Raw genomic sequence first — 13,955 nt, 5'->3', positions numbered from 1 at the left:
CCCTGCACCACTAACAAGGGTGTCATCATTATATGCAATTTTAAAAATAAATGCTATCCCACACAGCAACAGACTAGCAGATGCTTTGTCTACTAATGATCATTTTGAGCACATACAGGACAGAAAATTAAAGTCTGATCACCGATTCATCTGCACCATTTGTGCTGACACCAGTCTGACATCTGCAGACAGGCATTATCTATCTATCTATCTATCATTAGCTCCTTGACGGGAACAGACTGAATCCACTATCCCACCAAGTGCAAAATTATTTGTCTCATTCTTCCCTGATTTAAGACATTTTCAAGTACCTGATTAGTGGAATCTTCCATTTTGACATTTGTAAAAGTGTTTGTCAGTGTTTACATTGATTTGATCACCACAAGAAGACAATTTTCAAATAGAAATTAAAAAAATAACAAGAAAAGAGCTAGAAAGGAAATATGAATAATACTTGTTAAACCAATGCCTGTGGAACCGTTTATGTGTACCCACTTCCTTTGTGATGCAGGATGTACATAAAAACAAAAGGGTTATATTAAGCATGTACCCAACTAACATTTCATTTGAGGCTATAATAAACATATTGTACAAAACAGTTGTATAACTTTGAAAGCCACATGATATGCAGCCTATAGCCAAATATGATATCATTTAACATTTCTGGTAAGCTATAAATCTCTTGAGAATCTCACCCTGTGAAAACCAGGATGACTACTGCTAATCTTGCACATTTGGCAATTCTGCACTAGTCTTCCCTGACCTTTCCATTGCTGCCAAGTCATCACAAACTGAGGGAGTGAACAGGCTCCTGCCTCGACATCGAGTCAAACACAAAACCCCTAACAATACACATGCCTCTACGGAGCTCCAGGGTGGCAGACACATGACTAACAGCCACAGGGTGCACACTTCATTAAAAATATGAAAATTCAAGGGCCTGTTTTTTTGTTTTTTGTTTTTTTAATTCACAGCAAAGGATTTTCCAGATGGCCTCCTAAACAGAATGTTCTCATACTTATGTTCCTGTGCCTGCTCCTGGCTTTGAAGTTTCATCAAATATCTTGCAGTGTATTCCAAAAAGAACAACAATCAGATTCTGCATTGTACTGCCTTAAAGGGCAACCTCACTGATTTTTAACTTGAGTCTTATGTCCTACTTCAAAGTGCTGAGCCTCTATGGTCTAAAAAGTTGATACTAAAACTGAAACAACAGCATATTTAGAAGACGATTCTTTTCTGGTATAATGCTGTAATCACATTTTCACTGCTGCTGTTACAAGGCAAAATACAGGATTGTGGCGTTTGACCCAACAGCTTACGGAGGACGAAGCGTCTGTCACAGCTGCAGCCAAGAGAGAGGCCCTGCAGTCAGGGTGGCTCATGCTGCAGCAGCCAGTGATGTCTGGTGAAATGTCTGTGCGCCAGATGCACAGTGACAAACACTGAGTTGAAACTAGCACACTGCAACAAACTTACACTATTAAGTAAAAGGCAATACATTGTAGAAATTGGTAAACGCTAGCCATAGTAACAAAGTTTTTATAAAATCCCTTTGCATAAAACCTAAAAACAGAAAATACTGAAGAGCATCATATTTGTGTCATATTTGTTAAATCCTTGTATTAACAATCTGTCTGATTATTGTATGATTTCCTGCTTTGGAGCAGAAGGTAGGGATGGGGTTCAAGTGCATTTTATCAAATCTGAATCTAGTTCCAAATCCAATTACTGAATCCAAAACCTTTTGAATCCCTTATCAAATGTGATTAAGAAGTCTGCTTTCTAACAGCTGTGAAAATTTGCTATAAATATTCCTTCGAACACACTACAACAAGCGCATGTACAGTAAAGCAACCTCCACCATAAATCTCTTCTGGTCACAGTGACCCAGAACACCTGTCAGCCAAAAAAACCAAATGTTGTTTATATGCCATTTGAGAGTGTTAAAGCTGGAGGTCAGTAAAATAGGATGTTAAAGTCAGGCAGGACGGGAGTCATGACTGGTGACTGCTGAGTCCAATGAGCCCCTTAGGTCATCTGTGTCAAAGGGAGGATTAGGAGCGGCTGGTGATCCCATCAAAGCAACGTGTCACCAGCAATGTGTCTTACCACTGAGCCACACACTCCAGCGAACACTGATCCCCTTAACTGACTCTCAGTAGGCCCAGCAACTGAGGCAAGATGACAGTCAGGCTATTTTCAGATAAGAATCACCCCTGTTTGGCCAGGGCAACCAACAGAGATGGCCAGGGTCTGTGCCATCACTCTCCATTAGAGAGAATGAAAAACAAAGTGAAGAGCTGACTTTGCCACGTTGCAGCAAAGAGCAACCTTTTGCTCACAACAGCTCCCGGAAACAGATGAGGGATAAATGTGTTGTGACAGCACCTAATAAGGTCTCTGTGATCTGCTGGTTGTGTGTCATTGCATGTGTGTCTGTGTGTTCATGTGAGTGCCCATGTGTCATCTGTGTTTATACTAAGAGTATGCTTTGAACAGAAGAGTAAGATGCACTGATGAGATATAAATAGAGACGCTATTTATAGCGTTGTGTTTTGATACATGACGACATGATGCATATTTGACATGCTTGATCAATCTCTCTACTTTTTCTAACACATTAAAGAGCCAGTGGACTAAAATAGTAACCAGGAACACAAATAGCCTCTACAAATAGTCAGAGCTAGCCCTAAAGCTCATTAAGGAGCGTGCAAGTCACACTGATTAGCATTTGCTAACTTCTGTGGTATTGTTGTTGGTGAAGAATCCTGTAAAATGTGTTACTGTCACTCTTTGTGCAGAGATTTCATTTGCATTTAAATGCATATCATGCATTTACAGATCCACATGAAGGCATTAGAGAAGGCATCCATGCAGTGATCACAAATAAGAGAGTCAAAAATCATTATATAATGTTAGTTCTTTCGCATTCTTGCTAATCATCATCTGTTCCCATTACATGACATTGTGGTTTAAGGTCTGACCCTGGTCACCATACCAGAAGTTAGCCCAATTACCTCCTGCTCTGGACACTTCAAAGATGATATATACCTCACCTGACAGCAGTACAGTACATTCTTTTCAGTTTACAACAGAAACGTGTGTAGTGCAAAGACCATCATCAACATGAATGATTATTTTTTCATTTGTGTCTATTTTTGCCTTATTTTTTTTTACTTACACCATTAGTCATGTGTTATGACTGGTAACCTTCTGAGTTCAGTCATATCTAGCCAGTAACTGTCTGTTGTTTCTACACTGGGGGCTGATGTAAATGCTGCGTCACCTCAACCCGTGGCTGGATATTTTGATAGTGTTCCTGCAGTGCTTCATTACAGTTTGAAAAATTTGTAGAGGTTTTGTCAAGGTGTCTGCTGAAATGTTGCCATGGAGTTCTGTGCATGTCCTTGTTGTACTCTGTTTATGTTTTGCAGTATCAGATTCTTTCTTTTCAGAGCTGACAGTTTGATATTATATCTGCCTAAACTATAATGCTTTTATTATAATGGGCTGTCCTGTTGCTGCTCAATATATTTAACCTTACCAGCAGTTTTTAGTCAACAGGATGGCCTTTGTTTGTGCCCATCTAGTGGTGTCTATGACATTACTGGACGTGCATTCTAGGATAGGTTTGATTCAGTGTACCATCCCTCATAGTTCTCCCATGACACTCTGAGCTCCTCTCTTCTCCTTTCGCTCCCTGTACTTTTCTGCAGGTATCCTTGGCTCTACATTTCTGATGAGCAGTCACTGGTCCAATGTTTGTTTGTTTGTGTCCTGATGCCCACTCCCCCCATACTGTCGGGGCAGAAGGCCGCCCACCAAGAGTCAAGGTCCATTGGAGGTCTCTTCCAATAAAGGGAGTTTGTCCTCTCCACTCTCACCAAGTGCTTGCTCAAGGGGGATTTGTTGTAAAGTGCCCTGAGATGTTTGTTGTTGTAAACTGGTGATATACAAATAAAATAAAACTGAACTGAAATTAATTTACACAATTAAATACATGTAGAAAACTGTTAAGAAATATTTTATCAGGAATACTAAATGAGAACGGAATTGTTTCAACATGTACTTACACCATAGTGGCCTTACAGGTGAGCTTCTAATAATGCTCAGGATAAAATTACAGTAAAGAGATAATCACATAAGCTACACGCATGCAGTTGTACTGTCTGCCTGCAGTCCTTTGCCATCACACTCAAGTTACATCTCACCTCTCTACAAAGCAACCACCTTCAAATAGTCTAGCAGAGCAGTTGACATTTAATCTGTCAAAAAATTAAGATATCACAGCATATCAAACTATTACAGCTACTATACTTTCCTGACAAAGCTGAGCAGAGAAGGCATTAATTTTCCTCAACAAAATGGAGTAGTAAGGCCTTTTTAAAGAGCCCTTCAATTGTGGAGGTTTTATGCTGCCATGCTGGATACTACACATGCACAGAAAATCATTTAACTATAGCAGATTTAATTTTTTGCAGTAGAAATCAGGCATCCATTTGTATGCGTAAATGTACAGCATTTGACAAGGTGCCAGTTTGTTCAATTTGCCCGCTTGCAAGGAGCACCTAGTAATTTGCAGTTGAATGTGCATATTACATTTGGGCATTGTGCCGTTTCCATGATCAGGAGTACTCGCATATTGATTAACCCGCGCTTTAGGAAATCTGCAGAGGCTCGAACAGATTCCCAGGCTGCTCCCTCCACAACTCATCAGCTCACCTCCACTACCCATTCATAGCCAGAGGAGGGGTTTTGGATCAATGGCATGCCAGGATGCTATTAGAGCTGAGGCAGCCAGGCAGCCTCGACCTCAAAAGCAAAGTGTGGGAGGAGAAATAACACAAGGTAATTATCTGGCCCCCACCAGCTACCACAGAGGTAATCTGTGGAGTGGAGGACGAGGGGGGCCGTAGAGGTGGCGTTCAGGATGTCTGTCCATATTTACCTCAACTCACTGCACTCTGTTCACTCCAGTAATGCTGATGGAGACGAAAAAACTTCCCCAGCAGACATTTTTGTACATTTTATCCTATTCTACCATTTTACCTGATCGTTATTCAGACTATAAAACTTGCAGATAAAATTGATATTGGATTTTAACCAACGACAGTTGTATAAGGTTGGGAGATAAAATGATTTTAGTTAAACTGCTGTCCAGTTTTAGAGTTTACAGACAACACAGCTTCTCATAAGATGACAAAAAAGATAACATCTGAACGTGCCCCACTGCTGCTGAAGTCAACCTGCCTAGCAAGGTGAGAAGGCATCTGCTTACTGTAAAAGTCTTGATAAAGGAGAAGCTGTTGGGTAAATGCTCCAATAGCATCTGGACAACAAGTCATCACAAAGTGAATAAAATTCCACTTATCTGACTGCATCTTACATGAGTTGATTTGAATGAATAACAAAGATGAAATTCAATCTTATGCTGACTAAATAACATCTGCATGGTTTTCTGATCATTCATTTGGCAGTGCACACAAAAGCCTCAGTTGGAGTAATTTAATATAATTTACTTCCTCTGTTTGTGAATGTTTCTCATTTGTGTAATCAAATATAGCAGCAATAATCACTGGTATGACTATTCCACTCAACGCCTAAATGCTCAATCCCCTGTGAATAATTTCTAATAAAAAGAAAACACAAATTACCACAGTCAGAAATACATCGGTCTGTTTTACATTCATAAGAGATTAAATAAACTGTCTAGAAATAGTGCACAGACATAAACACACAAACTCTTAAAATAGAAAACAATTATAAAAAACTGCAGAATCAGCAAGCTAACTCCTACGTGCAGCCATAGGCTTTATGCTTGCAGACTTAATTCTACTTCTAGGGCAATTAATGAGTTAAAGGTCGGTAGGTTGTTATGACACCAATTAGTGCAATATTTCAAATCAGCACTGCAGCTCATCAGCGGTGGTGGTGGCTGATGCTTTGAGATTTCAGCAAAGCTAACTGCAGAATAATGAGCACAAACTAATGTGATCGTGGTGAGGGATGCAAGTCAAATAATTCCTAGGGGTGATTTAGATGTCAAGTACTACACTTCAGTCAGTGTTAGGTATAAACCCGGGGGTTAGGGTGCAGCCAAGTGGCAAGGGTCGTGTTAAGGTTAATTGCAGGGACAGCTTTAAGACCTTAGGCTCAACCTTTGAAAAGGCACTGTAACTACCTGATCTTCCTTGAGGAGTCATTTAATATTGGACCTCAGACTTTTTTCGAAATGTACAGTGAAGAACTGAAACATATTTTAAGCAAGTCTGTAATCAAAATTACTTTTTGCTAAGAAATCAATATACATGTCCTTAAAGTTTGCTCATCAGTACTGTAATGTAATTAGTGCATTATCTGATATCACTTCGATTCCAGTGGCCTTACAGTCCACTGACCAGCTTGGATGCTAAGGTTTTGCTTAGTCCCATTAGTGATTTGACCACTCTGCCAAACTTATGTAACTCTGTACATTACTTCATGTGGATCACAGGGTAACATATACACAGTATTCATTACCGTTATACTTCATATTCCTTTCCATAAAAAGTGAAAAAATTGAAAGTACAGGTCAATTTTAAATTTGTTGATACTTTATTAACAATAGTTGCAGCTACACAATCACCCCCAATCCACAGGCCAGAGACTGTGAGACTAGAGCACAGTCATGTGGTGTCACATATTAAATCCAGGATGCTCAGTTATTATGAACACAGTTTCTGATTGGTCAACTGACACCAAGGTGTTGATAGGAATCCGTTAAGCTCCATGTGACAAGAATATGCACTGATTCTGACCCTGAAAACCACTGGCCTGCTTCACAAGACATGAAACCCCACAGCGCAACCTCAGGCTTTTATCAGCTAACATCACATGCAGGAGCAGTTGGGTACTTCATTTGTACATTGCTGAAAGTAAAATGAACTTTAAACCTCAACTTTTTTTGCCCCTGGATATTCAGATTTTAAAGACAGTCTGGGGATTCAAACTGGCAAATTTGCTTTCACTGGCTGACTTCCTTATCATTTACACAACAGCTGACGACACTGTGGGTGACCTCATATGCCACAGCAGCTCAGAGTCCGAGCCCACAGTCAGGCTTTGACACCTCATCCTCTACAATGTATCACTATTAAACAACAGGGCAGTCCACAGGCAGCCACCCTTTAATAAGGACAAAAACACTGGTCCACTTCCACCAATGACACCTTGATGAATAAACTGTCTGGACTAATCGATGACACCAAGGAGGCAGTGGCCAGCCTGAACCGGTTGAGCAGGCGGTGTCAAAGGCAAACACACTCCCAGGGCCACTTTTCAGTAAATTACAGCAGGTGTTGACTCAGCTGCTAATTAACAAACAAAACTACACACATTCATACACTTCCACAAACACAGACTTAAAGCCAGGGGCAACAGCCTGTTTGTCCACTGTAGGGTGGTACCTCCCACATGGGGACAACTACTATTAAATTAAAAAGCAAATGTCTGAGCTAGTTGGGAAACTTTTGTTCTCTTAAACTGAAGAAACTAACATCTTTATGCCTCACTGATTCACAGTGTCTCACCAACAACCACAGGGAGAAATGCCTGTGTGTTCATCATACAATAAACACTGTGTACTCTGCTACATTGGTAACAATCACCCTTACAGCTTTTACTATACATTATGTACCATAAGCTTTGGATGCACAGACACTACCAGTCAATTTCATCTTTAAGAAGTGTAGCTCGGAGTTTGAAAGCCAACTGTCGGAACTAGTTGCATGAATACTAAGAGCTGCATCAGTGTGTGAGTGCAGTGGTTCTGCTTACTGTGTGTCATTGAGCCAATTACAAAGAAGAGGTCATGTCTGTGATACAGGATTTCATTTTAATTTAAATTTTACTATGATGGCATCTACAGTGGTGTGAAAAAGTGTTTGCCCCCTTACTGATTTCTTATCTTTTTGCATGTTTGTCACACTGTAATGTTTCAGATCGTCAAACAAATTTATATATTAGTCAAAGATAACACAAGTAAACACATCATGCAGTTTTTAAATGAAGGTTTTTATTATTAAGGGAAAACAAAATCCAAAACTATAGAGCCCTGTGTGAACAAGTGTTTGCCCCCCTGTCAAAACACTGGTTTATCGCACCTGAGTTCAATTTCTCTTGCCACACCTGTTCGCAATCAAGAAATCACTTAAATAGGACCTGCCTGACAAAGTGAAGTAGACCAAAAGATCCTCAAAAGCTAGACATCATGCCGAGATCCAAAGAAATTCAAAAACAAATGAGAAAGAGAATAATGGAGCTCTATCAGTCCGGAAAAGGTTATAAAGCCATTTCTAAAGCTTGGGGACTGCAGCGAACCACAGTGAGAGCCATTATCCACAAATGGCGAAAACATGGAACAGTGGAGAACCTTCCCAGGAGTGGCCAGCCGACCAAAATTACCCCAAGAGCGCAGCGACAACTCATCCAAGAGGTCACAAAAGACCCCACAACAACATCCAAAGAACTGCAGGCCTCACTTGCCTCAGTTAAGCTGAGTGTTCATGACTCCACCATAAGAAAGAGACTGGGCAAAAATGGTTTGCATGGCAGAGTTCCAAGACGAAAACCACTGCTGAGCAAAAAGAACATAAAGGCTCGTCTCAGTTTTGCCAGAAAACATCTTGATGATCCCCAAGACTTTTGGGATAATACTCTGTGGACAGACGAGACAAAAGTTGAACTTTTTGGAAGGTGTGTGTCCCATTATGTGTGGCGTAAAAGTAACACCGCATTTCAGAAAAAGAACATCATACCAACAGTAAAATATGGTGGTGGTAGTGGGATGGTCTGGGGCTGTTTTGCTGCTTCAGGCCCTGGAAGACTTGCTGTGATAAATGGAACCATGAATTCTGCTGTGTACCAAAATATCCTGAAGGAGAATGTCCGGCCATCCGTTTGTGACCTCAAGCTGAAGCGAACTTGGGTTCTGCAGCAGGACAATGATCCAAAGCACACCAGCAAGTCCACTTCTGAATGGCTGAAGAAAAACAAAATGAAGACTTTGGAGTGGCCTAGTCAAAGTCCTGACCTGAATCCAATTGAGATGCTGTGGCATGACCTTAAAAAGGCAGTTCATGCCCGAAAACCCTCCAATGTGGCTGACTTACAACAATTCTGCAAAGATGAGTGGGCCAAAATTCCTCCACAGCGCTGTAAAAGACTCATGGCAAGTTATCGAAAACGCTTGATTGCAGTTGTTGCTGCTAAGGGTGGCCCAACCAGTTATTAGGTTTAGGGGGCAAACACTTGTTCACACAGGGCTATATAGTTTTGGATGAAGAAAATGTGTGTGTGCACACTTTGGACCAAAAACCTTAATAATAAAAACACAAACATGTTTTTAGGTGATCTCTGAAATATGATAAACATATAAAAATGCTGCTCCAAACAGTGAAATTTTGAAAAAAATAAAAATACACATATGCAATAGATATATATAACCAAGGGAGCCCTTGTGCCCTGAACAAGCTTATGCTAAACCTAAAGCAGTTATATCATTTCACATTTTCAATTGCTTTTGACGTTTTATATATTTGCAAATGTCTCTAAAGCACTTTGACATAACTCTTTAGGGTCTTCAGTTACCAGTTGCTCAAACTCTGGTCAAGGAATTTAAAACTGATACAGCAAGCAATGACAAGCATCCTATTCAGCTCTCCCAGTAACCTGTCAGTCCAGTGAATATTTTCATATATATCTGTTGTGTTTATTCTGCCTCTATCTCGATCTCTTCTGCAGGACATATAGAGCCTCTCCATCTGATTGACAGAAAGAGGTTCTTGCTCCTGCCAGAGAAGCATGATTGACGTGCTTGAGGTGGAAGAGAGTCAGCAGGGATCTTACAGTCATACTTGGGCATGCAAAGGGCTCCAAGATGGTAATGGGTTGATATGTATGAGAATCAGCATCAAGCTGTTTAAACCTGTATGTAATAGTATGCAATTCTAAATGTACAGTACATATCATAGCTGTGGTTTGTAGCATGTGCTGAACGGTTCTCAAGGCAACATAACACAATACCTACTTCCTTTGAAACTGCTGAAGCCCACAACCAAAAGCACCTACACTTTTACTTTTACTTGCAACAACACTGACGAGCACACAGGCCCTTTCACACAGCTCTGAAAGTAACAGAGCTTATGACAAGTATGAGCAACATGCATGGCATCACTTAATACCACAGAACATACTAACTACATTGCAGCTGTCTTTTCAGCACTCCAAGAGATAACACTGTGATTTAGTAAGAGTCTCTCTATGTGAAAGTATAGGTCATATCACCCAGAATAGCTCATCACTCATGTAAAGACAAACCCACACTGCACAGCAGCTGCACATATGCAGCAGTGGGAGTCTGCAACTTACTTTTTTGTCATCTCGCTTGCTTGGTGGCTGCACATCTTCACTGTGGTTTTCAGAGGAGGGACTGCCACCGGCATCCATCTGCCCATCATCCAGTTCATTTTGCTGATTGGCTCCTGACGGAGGAGATCCCAGAGGATGGGGCTCCGGCTTCTGAACGCCACTGTGGACCTCCATCTTCCTCTGCAGTGCCTAGAACAGGTGGGGATGGAGGAGGAAGATGCAGGAAAAAGGGGTGAACGCACTGACTAAACACACCAAGTCACAGGTTTACAGACTCCCTTTAGTGCTTTGCTCAAGGGGGGTTTGTTTGGTGTGGAGAAAATGATAAGAAAATGTTGCCTAGATGATATAAACACATCAAGGCTATTTCTCTCAATTGTTATCAATAAATATCTCCCATAGATGTATAGCATTATTTTAAAAAATCTATAAATAAATGCATGTTGATACAATTAGATCAATATAAAACTCCAAAAACTGTGGAAATAAAGATAAACAATCATTAAGAGAAATCAACATTCTATCTGTTTAGCTTATACAGCATGAGAAGTTAACTTGCTTATTTGTTCTTTATTACTTTTTAGGACACTTCCTAAAGCTGAAGCTTGCTGTAATAAATTACCTTTGTAATATAGATCACTGGTAGCATAAATATACTGTATAAATGAGCCCTTTTTGCATTTATACAAAAATATAAATGCATGACAGCTCGCAGGCTTAATGAAGATATGTTGGATCATCATTATTATCAAAAATATGTTTATAAAATTAACTAGATAAGATTAAGAACTTCTGCATAATAAGTCATCTATCCTTGAAACAAGAAACTGAGACAAATGTTTTGATAAAGGACTACTGCTACTATGACAAATGAAATGACTTGTAGTGAAACGAATGTGTGGTCGCTATTTACTGTACATATACTGTGTCGAGGTCAGTTCACTCAATAAGAGCAGAAACCTTCCTAACTCAAAAAGCCTGGCTGCACAAAATGAATCGTTTTAAAATAAACTGCGTCCTATCTGCTCAACTGAATTATAACAGCGGTGCCGTGGCCCCAGACAATAAAGTCGAAACAAACAAAGTTAAGAAGTCACTTCATCTGATGGACAAAGCAAAAACTATCCATCTAAAATCAGCAGCTGGGTGATTTTGCAAAGAAATGCTTACATGGAGAACCCTGAAACACTTGAAGGCTAAAGTACACAATCCGACATCACTGGTGAACGCACCTGACAATTAACCCGGTCGTGACGTAAACATGGCGCACTTTCCTCGAGTGCTCATTACAGGAATGGCTACAAATTAGCCACTAATTGAGAGTACACGTGACCAACTCAAAGTTATGACGTAATATTGTAGTTACCATCAGCCCTTGTACTGTGCATCTCTTCTAGAAGGAGTTACATATTATAGGAGGCTCTAAACAGCACTCGCTTTTAGTAATATGTCAGCTGAAAAGAACACCCGAAGTTGGCTCCTTCCTGAGTTGCCTGTACATCCGCCTGCTTCGCCTTCAATTCACGCTTATATGCAAATTGAAGCTGCCGCTACCAATGAACATCTCGCTGAATTTGGATAAAACAACTTCAGCAATACATTATGTGACGGCGTCCGGTCTTCGAGCGACTTATAGACATGATAACGAGGGGATGTCGCCGCTTCTAGTGTGTTATTAAGGCAGCCTCAGTAACGTATGACGGCAGCACACTAACATTAGTCGCAAAACAATGCCGAAATACCTTTGTCACTTGGCTCCTAGTAATGTCAGAAGCATAACAAGAGGAAGATGCGGTAGTGCAACTTGCTTTACATCTCTGTTGCTGCTCTGACGCAAAAAACCACACCAGTCTGAGGCAAACAACCAGGCAACCGGTTCATTTAGTTGTATGAGAAGTTATTCCGACAAAAACTGGCAAGGAGGCAGTACACGGTGACAAGCCGCTGCTGCTGTCACCAAACAAACCCTCCGCCTCCCTCCCACCTCACGTTTACATCGAGCATGTGTCAAACATGGTGCCTTCAGGTGCTGTCCGAAACATCCTGTGTCCCACACACAAGTCGGGACTGTCTGCTGCTGCTTTTTAAGGAAAACTATTTTAATGTGTTGTTAGAAAAGTTTACAGTATAGCAGGGTCGGCTGTGGATTCGTTGACCTAGGCACCCCCCAAACATTAAGAAAGAAAAATGAAGTAATAGTAAGTGTGTATAACTCAAGGGTGTAGTTTCACACATTTAAGTCGTTCCACAATATTTGGTAGGGACATGTCCCTACCAACTGTAAGCAATCCCGTGGTGGAGCCTATATACCTACACCCTTGGTATAACTAAAATATAGGCTACATGGGGTGTAGCATTTATTATTATAGCCTAAATAGCCTGTTTTCTGTAACCAGTATATTAGTGGGACTTTTCACCTCAACAGACTGGAAGCATGACAGTACTATATCTTAAAATCCATCCATCCATTTTCTAAACCGCTTAGTTCCAAACGGGGTCACAGGGGGCCGGAGCCAATCCCAGCCAGCTGCAGGCGAGAGGCCGGGTACACCCTGGACAGGTCGCTAGTCCGTCACAGGGCTTATTTCTTAAAATCAATCAATAAATAAAATAAACACTTATGTGGCACCCCTTCAGGCATTTGGCTCCCTAGGTGACAGCCTATGTCACCTATGACAGACCAGACCTAACACAGCCTTTATCCAGGCTTGGGTCTGGCACAGTGAGTGCACAGCCTGTGCAACCCCAGTAGCTGGGTGAAGCCACAGCACTTGGTATTCCCAAATAGTACCTAATGTACTAATCAGACTTGATCCTGCTTAATTTTAGAGATCAGGAACAGCCAGGGAATCATGGCTACAGGTTTGCAGAGCTTACATGACAGAAATAATGTTTTAGTGGCAAACAGGGACTTAACAGACTGACACACTGGGAATGCTAAATTTAACCTGTAGCCCAATAGGCCTGCTTTAGACCTAAATGCAGTTTTAATGGTAGGCCACTTGTTACATATTTAAAAAAGCAAGTGGCATGTGCATTTTTGTGTTATTTATCTATTAAACACTTATTTATTTGACAACATAGTGTGTTTCTGTAGGATTTTCCACAAAAACAGGCTATCTGTGCACATAATGTACAAAAGTTAATTTTCCTAACCAAACAGCAGCAGTCAGAGGAAACAAAGAGAATTGGTGTAATTGGCTTTTTTCTTTTACTGTCTTGGCACCCCTCAAATGTATCCTGAGACCTCAGATTATCCCATCCACCAAGCTGGGCACCAGGTTGCTGAGAATTACTATGAGGTTATATTCAGTAAGGCTCAATGATGGCCACAGGGTGGCAATGGAAACTCAGTAAACATTGAGTCACACAAGACATGTATTATATGAAGTATCTCTGCTTGAATTTTAAAATATGTAATACTACTAACAGAGTCAGATTCAGGGAATGAATCTGGTCTGTTGTCCTCTCTTTGTCAGTGTGTAAAAACTTTGGGTGGGTGTGTCAGGTGGAAGAGAAGATAAGTCTCCCATATAGTCCATACA

The 13,955-nt window shown here is 40.7% G+C and overlaps 1 protein-coding gene across 7 annotated transcripts in view; it reads right to left on the bottom strand.

Annotated features, from left to right (window-relative positions):
* Positions 1–12,562, bottom strand: part of rbms3 (RNA binding motif, single stranded interacting protein) — a 252,071-nt gene extending 239,509 nt beyond the window's left edge. For 2 of the 7 annotated variants that reach the window (XM_020597443.1, XM_020597441.1), the window contains exons 1-2: positions 11,033–11,091; positions 10,411–10,599 (exon numbers count right to left, since the gene is read on the bottom strand). In XM_020597443.1, the coding sequence (XP_020453099.1) occupies positions 10,411–10,599; positions 11,033–11,059 (216 nt within the window). In that variant the 5' untranslated portion in view covers positions 11,060–11,091. Of the gene's footprint in view, positions 1–10,410; positions 10,600–11,032; positions 11,092–11,580; positions 11,720–11,776; positions 12,111–12,152 lie in introns of those variants that run through there. The other 5 variants (XM_020597445.1, XM_020597442.1, XM_020597446.1 and 2 more) reach the window with 5 other exon arrangements.
* Between the last annotated feature and the right edge of the window lie 1,393 nt (positions 12,563–13,955).

Source organism: Monopterus albus, unplaced genomic scaffold, assembly GCF_001952655.1.
Source record: "Monopterus albus unplaced genomic scaffold, M_albus_1.0 scaffold34.1, whole genome shotgun sequence".
Classification (NCBI taxonomy): domain Eukaryota; kingdom Metazoa; phylum Chordata; class Actinopteri; order Synbranchiformes; family Synbranchidae; genus Monopterus; species Monopterus albus.
This window is presented reverse-complemented; position numbering and strand designations above follow the sequence as displayed.